This window comes from Papio anubis, chromosome 1 (genome assembly GCF_008728515.1).
Source record: "Papio anubis isolate 15944 chromosome 1, Panubis1.0, whole genome shotgun sequence".
In the NCBI taxonomy this organism is placed as follows: Eukaryota; Metazoa; Chordata; class Mammalia; order Primates; family Cercopithecidae; genus Papio; species Papio anubis.
This window is the reverse complement of record NC_044976.1, coordinates 72,515,747-72,531,062: the sequence shown is the minus strand read 5'-3', so window position 1 is coordinate 72,531,062 and position 15,316 is coordinate 72,515,747. Positions and strand designations below refer to the sequence as shown.

Below are 15,316 nucleotides of genomic sequence, written 5' to 3'. Positions count from 1 at the left end.
AAGGAAAGAAGGAAGGAAGGAAGGAGAGGGGGAAAGGAATTTTAGAGTTCAGTGTTATAATGAATTAACTGAAAAATTCAATAGAAAGTTTCAACAGTAGACTCAGTCAAGCAGAAGAAAGAATTAGTGAAATTAAAGATAGATCATTTGAAAGTGTCCAGTCAGAGAGACAAAAAGAAAAGAAAATGAAAAAGTGTGAAGAAACTCTATGGGACCGATGAAACACCATCAAGTAAAACAATATACTGCATTATGGATATTTTACAAAGTTAAGAGAGACAGACAGAAAAGAAGGAAGAAAGTTTATAAAATAATGACTGAAAACTTCACAAATCTGGAAAAGGAAGTGGATGCCTATATTTAGGAAGCCCAAAAATCTGCACATAGATAGAAATGAAAGAAATTTATATCAGGACACATCAGAAACCTTGTGGGCTGGAAGAAAATGAGATGGTATATTCAGAGTACTAAATAAACAACAACAACAGCAACAACAAAAAACAAAACCTGACACCAGCCAAAAATACTCTGCCTAGCAAAATGCTTATTCAAAAAATAAAAGAGAGATAAAGACATTTACAGATAAACAAAAAGTGAAGGAGTTCATCACCATTAGGCCTACCTTACAAGAAGTGCTAAAGGAAGTTTTTTGAATTGAAACAGAAATTATTATTTTTTTATTATTTATTTTTTGAATTGAAACAAAACATGTCTAAACAAAGTTTGTTACTGAATATATAATATGAAAGCTATGATATCAATGACAAAACATGGGAGGGATCAGTAAGAGTGCAGAAATATACATGTGTTTGACATTAATTTATATCAGCTTAAAATAGGCTTTATTAAGAGATTTGATACAAATCTAATGATAATAAGAAAGATAAAACCTATAATAGATACACAAAAGATAAAATAGCATCAAAGCATAACAGTATAAAAATTATCAGACTACAAAGAAAGACAGCAAGAGAAGAAAGAACAAGAGAACTACAAAACAGAGAACAATAAATTGGTAATCATTAGCCTTATTAATAATTATTTTAAGTGTAAATGGGTTAAACTCACCAGTTAAAAGATAAGGAGGGATTGAATGGATTTGTAAAACACCAAGACCCAACTATATGCTATTTGCAAGAGACTTTCCTTGGATGTAAATGCTCACATATTGGTGAAGGTAAAGAAGTGGAAGAACATATTTCTTGCAAATCATAACCAGAGGATACCTGGAGTGACTATATTTATTTAAAAAGTAGGCTTTAATTAAAAACTTACAAAAGTCAAAGGAGTTCATCACATAATGATAAAAGGGTTAATCCAACAAAAAGCTATAACAAGTATAAATATATTTGCACTCAACATCAAATTATGTAATATATGAAGCAACATTAGCAGTTATTAGGAGAAAACAGAAACACAATAATACAAGACTTCAATAACCCACTTTCAACAATTGCTAGATCATCCAGAAAGTAAATTGATAGGGAACAGCAGACTGGAATGATGCTGGAGGCCAAATATACCTAACAGACATGTAGACAGCATCCAGCAGTAATATAATATACATTCTTATCAAGCACACACAGAACATTCTTTAGAATAGATGACATGGTCACATGTAAGTATTAAGAAATTTAAAATGATTGAATTTATTCCAAGAATATCTTCTAAGCACAATGGAATAAAACTAGATATCGTTAACAAAAGGAAATTGGGAAAATTCACAAATGCAAGGAAATTAAACACCCATTGAGTCAAAAGAGAAATCAAAACAAATTATAAAACACTGATACAAGTGAAAATGAACTTACTAAAATTTGTGAAAACACAACCTACCAAAACGTACAGGATAAAGTAAAAGCAGTATGATAAGGAAAGTTTAATAGTGAAATCTTAGAAAAAACTATCTCAATCAACTGTACACCTGAAGGAACTAGAAAATTAACAAACTAAACCTAAAAGTGGCAGAAGTAAATAAATAAAGATCAGGGCAGAGATAAATGAAATACAGAATACAAAAAAAAAAAAAAATCAACAGAACTCAGTTGTTTTTTTAAAAAGACAAACAAGATAGAAAAACTCAGCAATAATAACACAGAAAAAAATAGGACTTAAATAAAATCAGAAATGAAAGAAGAGACATTACGATTAATGCCACAGATATAAAAAAAAGTTTTGAGACTCATTGAAAACATACTCCAACAAAGTGGTCAACTTAGAAGAAATAAATAAATTCCCAGAAACATACAACCTCCCAAGAACAAATCGAGAAAAAGTAGAATGGTTGAACATACCTATAACAAATAAGGAGGTTGATTAAGTATTCAAATTCCTCCCTAATGAGAAAAGCCCAGGGTCAGATGGCTTTATATATGAATTTTAAAGCATTAATACCAATTATTTTTAAATTTTACCCCCAAAAAAGAAGAGCAAACACTTTTAAACTCAGAAGTCCAGTATTACACTGCTACCAAAGCCAGGGAAAAACAACACAAGAAAACGACAGGTCAATATCTGTGATGAACATGGATACTGCAATTTTCACCAAAGTATTAGCAAACCGAATCCAAACAGCACATTAAAAGGATCACACACTATGACTGAGAGAGATTTATCTGTGGGAGTCATGGATGGTTCAACCTATACATTTCAATCAATGTGATACACCACATTAACAGAATGAATAATAAAAATCACACAATTATCTCCATAGATGCAGAAACACATTTGACAAAAATTCAACACCTTTTATGTTTAAAAAAGCTGTCAACAATTATGTATAGAAAGAGTTTCCCTTAATGCGATATAAGGACTATATATAAAAACCCCACAGTTAACATCATACTCGACAGTGAAAAACTTTTAAGGTTTTTTCTCTAAGATATGGAACAAGGTAAGGATGCCTCTATTCAACGTAGTGTTGGAAATCCAAGTCAAAGCAATTGGACTAAATAAATAAATAAATGCCATGCAAGTTAGGATGGAAGAAGTAAAATTATCTCTACTTGCAGGTGGCATGGTCTCATATGTTGAAAACCTTAAAACATGCTACAAGAATACTGTTAGAAGTAATAAATGAATTTAGTAAAGTTACAGGATTCAAAATTAACATACATAACTCAGTTACATTTTTATACGTTAATAATAAACAATCTGAAAAGGAAATTAAGAAAGCAATCCCATTTAAAATAGCACCAGAAAGAATAAAATACGTAGGAATAAACCTATCCAAGGAGGTGAAAACTTGTTTACTGAAAACTATAAAACACTAATAGAAAAACTAAAGTAGACATAAATAAATTGGAAAATATCCTGGGTTCATGGACTGAAAAAATTAGTATTGTTAAAATGTCTGTCCTACCCAAAGCAATGTATAGATTTGATAAATTCCTATCAAAGTAACTAAGTAATTTTTTACAGAAATGGAAAAAAAATCCTAAAATTAACAAGGCACCGCAAAAGATGCTGAATAGCCAAAACAATCTTAAGCAAAACAAACAAACACAAACAAAAAGCAAATAAAGCTGGAGGCATCACACTTACTGGTTTCAAAATATGTTACAAATCTGCAGTGATTAAAATAGTGTGGTACTGGCATACAAATAGACATATAGAACAATAGAACGGAATACAGAGCCTAGAAATAAACCCATGGATATATGTTCAACTAATTTTCAACAAGGATGCCAAGAATACACAATAGAGAAAAGATATTATCTTCAATAGGTGATACTAAGAAAACTGGATATCCATATCAAAAAGAATGAAATTGGACCTTTGTCTTATACTATACTCAAAAGGAATTAAAATCTTAAAGGTAAGATCGGAATCTATAAAACTTCTAGAAGGAAACAGGGAAAAACCTTCTTGACATCAGTCTTGGCAATGGTTTCTCCAATATCCCACTAAAAACACAATCAACAATAGCAAAAACAGTCAAGTAAGACTACATCAAAATAAAAAGGGGCTACACAGCAAGGAAAACAATCAACAGAGTGAAATGGCAACCTATAGACTAGGAGAAAATATTGGCAAATCATTTATTTAATGAGAGGTAAATTTTTAAATTATATAAAGAACCCTTATACCTTAATAGCAAAGACAAACAAACAAAAAATAACCCAAATAAAGAATGGTTAACAGACTTGAATAGACATTTCTCCAAAGAATACATAAAAATGAATACATAAAAAGATATATGAAAAGATTACTAATCATCTGAGAGATGAAAATTAATGAATGAGGAGATGCCACCCCATACTTCCTAGGATGACTATTATTAAAACACAACAAAGCAGCCTGTAATTTCAGTATTTTGGGAAGCTGAGGCAGAAGGATTACTTGAGGTCAGGAGTTCAAGACCAACCTGGACAACATAACAAGACCCTGTCTTTACAAAAAATTAAGAAATTAATCAAGGTGTGGTGGTGTGCACTTATAGTCTCTATTTGGGAGGCTAAAGGTGAGAGGATTGCTTGAGTCCAGGAGTTTAAGGCTGCACTGAGCTACAGTTGTGCCAGTGGTGCACCAGCCTGGGTGACAGAGCAAGACCCTATCACTTAAAAAGAAAGTTGGAGAAATTGAAACCTTCATACACTGTTGGTGGCAATGTAAAATGGCACAGCTATTATGAAAACATTATGGAGGTTTCTCAACAAAGTACAAATAGAACTATCATATGATCCAGAATTCCTATTTCTGGGTCTCTCTAAAAAAAAAAATTAAAATCAGGATCTTGAACAGTATTCTATGTTCATTGTAACATTATTCATAATGGCCAAGAGACAGAAACAACCTGCATGTTCATGGAGAGACGAATACAGAAAGAAACTGTGTACATATACAATTGATTATTGTTTAGCCTTAAAAAAAGAAGGAAATCCTACCATTTGTGACACCATGGATGGACCTGAAAGATACTATGCAATGTGAAACAAGTCAGTCATGGAAGGACAAATACTGGATGATTTCTCCTATGTGAAGCATCTAACATAGTCAAATTTACAGTAGTAGATAATCAAATCATGTTTACCAGGGGATAGAGAGGACACCATGGAGGTATTGTTCAAGATTTACAAATACCCAGTTATACAAGATACTCATCCTGCAAATTGATGAGTTCCTGCAAATTGTGGTACAACATAGAGCCTAAAGCTTGCAATATGTATTGTAAACTTAAAAGTTTATTAAGTGAGTAGATCTCATGTTAAGTGTTCTTACCACAAACAAACAAAGGAAAATAAAAGTGACACAAGAGAACCAAAAGAACTTTTAGAGGTGATGGATATGTTTATTACCTTGATTATGGACATAGTAACATAAGTAATACATATGTCCATACTCCCATTAATTATGTTTAGGCTTTTTGTGTATACAAATTATATGTCTGGAAAGCTAGGGAAAAAAAGCCTCACTATAGATAAATCTAAATGTAATTACAAAAATGTTTAAGCAACCCGTAGGAAATCAAGAGAAGAAAACAATGAAAGAATAAAACAGAGGAATCTAACAGAAAACAAACAATAAAATGGTAGTCCTAAGCATTAACCTGTCTATTATTACATTAAAATTTACAGTAAATGATCTAATTATGCAAGGTATAAGAAAGAGACTGGCAAATTGGGCTTCAAAACATTATTCAGCTATGTGCTGTTAACAAGAAACTAATTTCAAATTGAATGTTACAGGCAGATTGAAAATAAAATGATGGAAAAATACATATCATACAAAAATTAGTTAAAGAAAAGTAGGATTGAGTAGCTGTCTGAATATCTGATAAAGGAAATTTCAGCACAAAGAGAATTATCAGAGGTGGAGAGAGATACTATATAATGATAAAAGATTCAATCCACTAATAAGGCATAGCCATTCTAAATGGGAATGCATTAAACAATAAAGCAACAAAATATATGGACAGAAAACTGAAATGAGAAATAGACAAATCTACAAATATAGTTGGAGATGTCAATACTTCTCTGTATAAACTAGACAGGAAATTAGATAGAACAACTATACATAAAATTAGGATATATATAGAAAATCTGAGCATCCTATTAACCGATAGTATGTAATTGACATTTATATAACACCACCCAACAACAGCCAAATATACATTATTTCAAGTGTCCATGAAATTCTGTATAGACTATAGCCTTAAATATCAACAACTATTCCTAAAACAAATATCAATAAATTTAATAGAATTTAAATCATACAGGGTGTGCTATCTGACAACAGAAAGATAAGAGGAAAATCTCCAAATACTTGGAAACTATTACACATTTCTAATAAATCCATTAGTCAAGGAGGAAGTCTTTCGTGTGTGTGTTTTTTTAAATGTTTTTAATTGTATAATTCAGTGGTTTTTTGTATATTTTATCATTTCAATAGGTTTTTGTGGAACAGGTGATGTTTGGTTACATGAATAAGTTCTTTAGTGGCAATTTCTGAGATTTTGGTGATCCCATCACCACAGCAATGTACACTATACCCAATGTGCAGTCTTTTATCCCTCACCTCCTCCCACCCCTTTTCCCAAGTCCCCAAAGTCCATTGTATCATTTTTTTAAAAAAATGTATGTGGAAGTTTAGAGTGTTGTATTTTTTAATTTTTATTTTTATTTAAGTTCTGGGGTACATGTGCAGGTTTGTTACATAGTTAAATATGTGCCATGGTGGGTTGCTGCACCTATCAACCTATCACCTTCTTATGCCTTTGAGTCCTCACAGTTTAGCTCCCACTGTGAGTGAGAACATACAGTATTTGGTTTTCCATTCCTGAGTTACTTCACTTAGAATAATGGTCTCCAATTTTATCCAGGTTGCTGCAAATGCCATTATTTCATTCCTTTTTATGGCTGAGTTGTATTCCATGGTATATGTATACCACATTTTCTTTGTCCTCTCGTTGATTGATGGGCATTTGGGCTGGTTCCATATTTTTGCAATTCCAAATTGTGCTGCTATAAACATCTGTGTGCAAGTGCAAGTATCTTTTTTGTATAAAGACTTCTTTGCCTCTGGGTAGATACCCGGAAGTGGGATTGCTGGATCGAATGGTAGATCTACTTTTAGCTACTTAAATAATCTCTACACTGTTTTCCATAGTGATTGTAATAGTTTACATTTTCACCAATAGTGTAAAAGTGTTCCCTTTTCACCACATCCACACCAGCATCTATTATTTTTTGATTTTTTTTTTATTATGGCTATTCTTGCAGGAGTAAGGTGATATCACCTTGTGGTTTTGATTTGTGTTTTCCTGATAGTTAGTGATGTTAAGCATTTTTTTTTTCATATGTTTGTTGGCCATTTGTATATCTTCTTTCGAGCATTAAAAGAATAAATAAAAAGGTAAAAATTATATTATTTTTCTTTATTTGAAATAAACACTTATGGGATTGGTATGTTTTACACTTTTCAAATATGCTGAGAAAATGTGTGCCAAATTTGGATTTTTAAACAAAATTAACTGACATAATTGTACATATTTATGGCATTCATGGTATTTCAAAACATATAGTGTATAGTGATCCAATCAGCATAGTTAGCATATTCGTCATCTCAAACATTGATCATTTCTTTGTGTTGGGAACATTCACGATCTTCCTTCTGGCTATCTAAAACTATATAATATATTATTATTAACTATAGTCATTCTGCAGTAGTATAAGCAGTAGAACCTATTCCTCCTATCTATATGTAATTTTCTATCCTTTGACAAATCTTTTTCTATCTCTTCCTTCCCTCTACCTTTCCCAGCCTCTAGTATCTTCTGTTCTACTTTTTACTTCTATGGTATCAAATATTCTTATGGAAAATATTCACAAATAAAATAGAAAAACATAAACTTTATGGACAAGATAGTAGAACTAAAAACATGGAAGGTGGAAAGATAAAAATTATATAAGTACAATAGGCATTTAGAATGTCAAATTAATTGGGAAATTGTTTTGCATCATTTTATACAATGTGACTAGAATATAGTTTTAGAATTAGTTTTTAAACTACTCTTACTGTCAACATGCAACACACTCTCATCCGTATGAGTCATAATTATAAAAGTCCTTAATTTTCTTTTGAATGTGTCACTCTACTTTGTTCCAGGATTAGTAATAGCCCCTGTTTCATTTCAGACAAGTAGTATAGAATTTCTGTTATTCTACCAATCATTTCATTGATTGTTGATAGTTTTTTGCCTAAGTGTCTTTTGTTCTTTGCTAAGCCTTTACTATAATTCCTTTGATTGGATTGAAGACATTTGTAGTGATTATCTTTTATAGTTAATTTGATTTCATAATTTTACATTATATTAGTTTGGATAAATTAATTAGTACATTTCTCTCTTTAGATAAAATTTTGTAAGTATCAAATATAATAATGTATGTAGAAGTTCCTTATAAACCCAAAAACACTATATCATTTTAAGTATTGCTATAAAACTGTTGAAAGATAACATTGTTTGCATGCTTGAAACCTCACAACAACCCAGTGAGCTGTACCATTGTTATCTCCGTTTTACAAATGATGAAAACATGAGACAGATAGGTTATTTACCCTATAACACACAGCTAGCAAGTGGTAGAACTAGGATTTAAACAAATGTCGTTTTTCTTCAGAGCCATCACTTCTTTAATGGAGGAAATGTGTTGTTATTATTATTATGCTTTAGAAAGAGCATTCCTTCGTCTTCAGACACCAAATGGTTTATGGCATTTGTAAAATTTTGCAGGGTCTTTATTGCCACTTTTCAAGATCATTGTTTTATGTCATGAGAAAGCTTAAGTATTGTGTGGAGGTTACTTGTTCTCTGGAAGGGACACTCATACTACCCATAGCTGATGAATATTCTGTTTTTCTGTTTAATGAGAAGGAATTTTTCATGACTCAGTGAGAAGCAGGACTCTGATGTAAACTGCAATATGAGCTTAATGGTTCTCTACTGATGAGAACTGCTTCTGACCAGGGCTACTTGGGCCTAATCATCTAAATTCCCTCCTGTATTCTTCCTCCTTTTCCAACACTTCTACCCCCAGCCCCATGCCACCACTTATGCACTTTTACGCTATTACTGTCAACCCCTTTAATCCTAAGCCACAGGTGGCATCATGAGCACAAATGTAATTAACAAAGAAACATACAGATTTGTGGAAATCACGTCTATACTAGAAACTAGTAAAAGATAATATTCTTACAAAATATTAGCTCTGGATAATTTTAGACATAGCAAAGACTTTTTGTCAGATACAATGAAGGTGAGACTGCTGTGGTCTAAATGTGGCCAGTCCAAAATTTGTATGCTAAAAATCTAATCTCCAATGTGATGTATTTGGAGGTGGAGACTTTTGGAGGTGATTAGATCATGAGGGTAGAACCCTCATATATAGGATTCATGTTCTTTGTAAAGAGGCCCCAGAGAGATAGGTCCCCTTTCCATCACGTGAGGACATGGTGGGAAGGTATCATCTATTAACCAGGAAATGGGCCTTAATCCAACACTAAAACTTGTAGTAGCTTTATCTTGGACTTCCCAGCCTCCAGAACTGATAGAAATAAGTTTCTGTTGTTTATAAGCTACCTAGTCTGTATTTTGTTATAGCTACCCAGATGGACTAAGACATAACTGAATCAAAAGAAGAAACTAAGGCAGCCTGACTTTAAGCTATTCTTCCTGAAAAAAATTATAAAATCACAGGAACTAGAGGAAATTCTGCAAAACCCTCTATGTTTTCAGGGTGTTGATAGAACAAGTGACAGGATCCATTACTACAGAATAGGTTTCGTGGAGAGATTCAAGTACAGTCAGGGTTACAATAAATATCAAATGGTATATGACAGGACTCATGTGAGACAGAACAGCTAGGAGCTTCAGAAAAGAACTTAGACTCAGCCACATAACTGAAATAGTTGATAACCTAAATAAAAAATTCAATATGAGAAAGCTGACCTTTGACAGAATGGCTTCACCAAACTGAGAATAAATATATAAAGTTATGAGGAAAAATGTAGACATTCATGTGATATTTGTGAATAAGAAGGAATTACGGTAGAGAAAATTAAAACAAATAAAGGAGAAGCAATAATCAAGGAAATAATGGATAAAACATCCTGAATCTGAGTACTGGGCAAAATTCTGTGAGCAAAGTACATAAATTTTCTTTAAAAATCTTTGAAGTTCAATTCTCTAATCACAGGAAAAAATGCAGAAGTATTTATATTTCTGATGAATTTTTTGAATGTAAGAAATCACTAGGCAAATAGAGGTGTTGGCATGAGTGTAGAGCCTGTGAGGCAGAGTGGAAAGCATTTGCAAAGGCACAGAGGTATTGATAGAGCTTGGCACATGCGAGTGACAACAAGTAGTTTCGTGTTCTTGGAGTTTAGAGGATATGTTTGGGCATGTCAAATGATGCTGGAGATAAAAACGGGATTAAAATAGCAAAGGGTGTTATATGTAATACTAAGGAGACAGGACTTTATCTTGCAAGATCTTGGGGAAACATTTTAGGCATTTATATGACCTGATTTTTATTCTAAAAAAATCATCCTGTATTCTGTAATTTTGGAGTGAAGGGAAATTGAATATAGGGGAATTAGGAGTCTATTATAATAGTTTAGGTATAGTGTATAAGGAACAGATTGAAGAGCTATTTGATAGAATTTAGTGATTTATTGAATGGAAAAGGGTGCGAGAGAAAGAGGAATATGGGTTTATTACTTGGTTGACAAGAATAGTTTTTGTGACTATACAGATAATACAATATTAGTGTGGATTGATTCAAGTTAGGGAGATAATTATTTATGGTTTTGACATGAAAGTAAGTAAATGGAATTGGAAGTTTATTTTATATGCCTGTAATTTAGGAAAGAATGTCTGACAGGAGATTACAGCTATGTGAATAATCTAAGTATGTGAGGCAGTAAGATCTAGCAAGGAAGGTGATCACTTGAGAAGAATTAGCCAAGAAAGATGAAAAAGAATGAAAATCTAAATTGAATCAAATGTTTAAATGTTTGCAGAAGAAAATAAACCAGCAAAACAGACTGAGAAAAGTTTAAAAGGGAGAAAAAGAGTGTGATGTCTTTGTATCCATGCAGACATCACAAAATAATTGAGCAAAATAATTGAGCTACAAGAATAAATTAATTGACATTGGTAAGTCAAGCTTGGGGACCAACAATGATGATTTCTTAGTATTTTAATAGTCAATTGATAATCAAATGCCAGTTATAGACAAGATAGCTCAGTTAGTCCAGATATGTAGGATGAAGAGTTGTTAAATTTGGCGAGCTTATATGGAGAAGATAGACCAATGATTGCATTAGAGTATACTTTGTCAGCTAAAAACATCAGGATTAATAAATAGAGACATTATTCAAAAAGCTGTTTGCAAGTGAGGGAAAGGAACTATTGCAATAGTCAGAGTGGGATTATTACAATATGGAGAATGTTCTGACTATAAGATCTGCAAAAGTCTCAAGGGTTAGGCAAAAGAGTTTCTCATTTATAAGGAGGAATAAAGAAGACTAGAAATAAGTGAATGTGGTGAAGTGGAATAAAGAAAAGTGGTATGGTCTAACCTTAGAGCACCGACTGTTTTACCCTGAGACAAACCTATTCTCAGGAGGGGTTGTTAAAGGGAGACTGTGTGCTGGCTCGGGCTGATGGTGAGCCAAAGTTCAGGGGCCAAGGGGAAGGAAATAATCTTAACCAAAGTTTGGCTAACAAATATTTTGTTCCAATTGATCAGTAGGGACAAAACCTTTCAGCTAATCGTTAAAGAAGGGAAGAATGGAAATTTGGAAGGTCTGTGTCAGGCCTTGTTAGAGATAAACAAGAAAGACATCCAAGAGTATTATTCAAGTCAGTCATAAAGAACAGGGTGCTTCTTTTCAGTAAGCCATTTCCTGAAACAAAGGACTGGGGAGATTTCTTAACTTTCACTGTTTTCGAAGAACACAGGGGTCAGCTAAAACTCAACATTGTTGAGTGTGACAAATGAATTATTTCACAGGACATAGGATAATATTGTATAAAGACACTGAATGCAGATCAACATCAAGAAAGTCTTCTTGGGGGAAGGAACTGAGTCTCCCAAAGACTAAAATTGTGAGACAAATCATTGAGAAAGGCAATACAAGAAGTACAGATGGCATTTGTAAAAAGCATTTAAGTTTGATTATCAGGTAATTCTATGTAGGATGAATGGAGAAGAGATTAAGGAGCTAGGATGGGACTAGATCAAGAAGGACTTTGTGTGGCAAATCAAGAAATTTATAATTTGTCTTTCAGTGGTAAGCCAATGCAATATATTAATCCAGAATGCCATATGATAAGATTTGCACTTTGGAGTGCTCAATGTAGCAATAGTGCATTTTATGGTTTGGAGGGAGTGGGGGAACAGAAATTAATGAAGATATAAGTTAGGAGAATTTTAGTGAGTTAGGGAAGTGATGATAAAGATATGGGAAAAGCAATGGCAGAAAATAGAAGACAAAGAGAGGTAAGACTGATATTTGGGATGTTGAATGTACTGAATCTAGTAACATTTGCATGCAGGGAAGCATAAAAGAAAAGAGAACCTAGGACGGTTCCAGGGTTTCTGGTTTAGGCAACTGTGGCCAGCGGTACCATTTACTAAGGTAGAGTATATAAGAAAGCAGGTTGGGAAAGAAGATTCATATTTGGGAAAGCTGTATTTAGTTAGATATCAGTTTGACTATATTATTATGTAGCTCAGGAGAGAGGTCAGGCGTAAAGATAGAAATCTGAGAGTCTGTAGCACAAAGGTGAGTGTTGAAGCTATGAATTTAGAAGTGGTCATTTGGAGAATGCGTAGAGATTAAAAAGTGACATGGGGAAAGTTCTTTCAATGTAACAGTGAAGTGATAAACATGGTATGTATAGTTTTTTGTTTGTTTGTTTGTTTTTTTAAGTGTAGAAGCAAACAAACTTTAGAGAAAAACTGAAAGGAGTGTAGTAAAGAATCTAAGGCAAGTGTTTCAAGGAGGGAATGTCCAATGTTAACTCTAAAAAAATGCCCTTGGATGATAGGGATAGAAGCTGGTGGAATGAGATACAGAAAAAAAAAAAAAAAGAAAGTGGGAGAAAAAAATGTGGAATTCTGTTTCTAGATTTTGGGCTCTTCGTGAAAGTTAGATATAAAGGTTTGAGAATTGGGATTTAAGGATAGGTAAAGTTATATTTATAAGTGAATGGATAGTGCTAGCAGAGGGAGAGTCTTAGAAAATAAATGTTAGACTCATAACAGTGACAGAGTGCCAATCTTCAACAAATAGAGTGATACTTCTTGTTTTAAGTTTGAGTAGAAGGCACTTCTACTCAGTAAAGATAGGAATATAGTTAAATTTACAGAGAATGGAGTTAATTGATGGAGTTCAAACTTGATGGCTCTAGTTCTCTGTGAAAAAAGAAGCAGAGTATTTAGGAAGCTCCAGGGAATGGACTGGAAGAGTATTAAATAATGTCAAAGGTTTTCAGTAGCTAATGTTAGGAATGGAATCAAGACAGAGACAAGGAAAGAAGTTTCTAATTAGCAATGAGTGTTTGCAAGTATAAATTGGAAGTAGCACTAATCCGCAAGGTATTGTGATTTTTTTTTTTTTTTTGGTTTCCTGTATACTTTATTATTGAGTGTATATGCGGAAAAGGTGTATGTTCTAAGTGTAATAGGGCTGATAATCTTCAGAAGAGGTGCTTCATAAAGAATGCAATTGCCAGTATTTTTAATGTATTATCTTATATTCAAAACATAAATAGTGACCTTATTTCTAACCAGTCAAGTTGTCAATGAAATATACTGAGCCTACCATCTCAAATCTAAAAGTTTTCAGGAAAGGAGATCTTTCTCATAGGCAATATAGGATATTTTCCAAGATAATTTGCTGCGTTCCAATAAAAGTGTCCAACATTCTAATTAAGCTACAACAAAATTTTTAACTAGTATAAATTATTTTATGAATCAAAGTATATCAATTTTCTTTATGGGGACTGACAGAGTATTTGCAGTTTCATTGAACACCTGTTCATGTCACTACCATTTAGAGAGCAGAATGATTATGGTTAAAGTTTTATACATATATATCGGATTGGGAAAATAATCTTTGATAGAAAAAGTTATCACCAAGAATCTTACATTTTGTGTAGAGAATTGAAATTATTTGATGCTATTAATTATTGTTCTTTTACTCTAATAACAGAAATGTATTAATTATTTTTATTAATCAGTTTCATTGCTATAAAGAAATACCTGAGGCTGGGTAATTTATAAAGAAAAGAGGTTTATTTTGGCTCATGGTTCTATAGGGTATATAGGAAGTATGGTGCTGGCATCTGCTTCCAGTGAGGGCCTCAGGAAGCTTACAATCATGGTGGAAGGTGAATGGGAGGCAGACAAGACATATGGTGAGAGAGGGAGCAGGAGACAGACGGAGTGGTTCCACAACCAGATCTCATGTGAACTGTATGAGCAAGAAGTCACTCATCATCAAAGGGATGACACTAAGCCATTCAGGAGGGAATGGCCCCCATGATCCAATACCTCCCACAAACCCCTATCTCTACCATTGGGGATTACATTCCAACATAAGATTTGGAGGGGACAAGCATCCAACGATATCATAATTTAACTATAATGCCTATAAGACCTTGTGAACAGTTTATTGGTTTATGTATACCAATAGATTACCAAGTTTAAAATATCTTTTGGAAATACTTTCATGAAAGATAAAAATTATTAATTATATTTTCTTTATACAGGGAACAACCTATGAAGAGGAAATCAATAATATTCAATATATTACTTCAAAAATTAATGCGATTCTGGCTCATAATTCACCAGTTTTGATTGTTCAAAGATGGATACGTGGTTTCTTAGTTAGAAAAAATTTGAGGTATGTTTTGTTTTCTTTACCATTTGAATATTGAAATAAGAAGGTGAAGAAGATCAAAAGTCAATTCTCCAATAATTTGCATTTTTGTATTCTCTATCATCAAAATGGTATAGTCTGTTTAACCTAACTTTAAGAAAAATACCACAGACTCTATAGTAATATAATATTTAGAATAACCAACATTTGATATTTTATTTTTCTCTTTTCAATTTACCATATAAATACAAATGTAAGCCATGGATTATATAATGGGATACAATAGAAATATAAAACATGGAACATATATGGAAGATTTTATATTTTGTTTAGATGCAAATACAATTTTGCTGAGACATCTGCTACCACATCAATCTATATTGTCCTTTATTTAGTTATCTTTTCCTTTTTTCTTGTTCCTTGCATT

The 15,316-nt window shown here is 32.7% G+C and overlaps 1 protein-coding gene across 1 annotated transcript in view; it reads left to right on the top strand.

The window, feature by feature from the left end:
- Window positions 1–15,316, top strand: part of LRRIQ3 (leucine rich repeats and IQ motif containing 3) — a 168,025-nt gene that overhangs the window by 24,217 nt on the left and 128,492 nt on the right. The window contains exon 4 of the mRNA XM_003892066.5: window positions 14,780–14,913. Coding sequence (XP_003892115.2) covers window positions 14,780–14,913 — 134 coding nt within the window. The remainder of the gene's footprint in view (window positions 1–14,779; window positions 14,914–15,316) is intronic.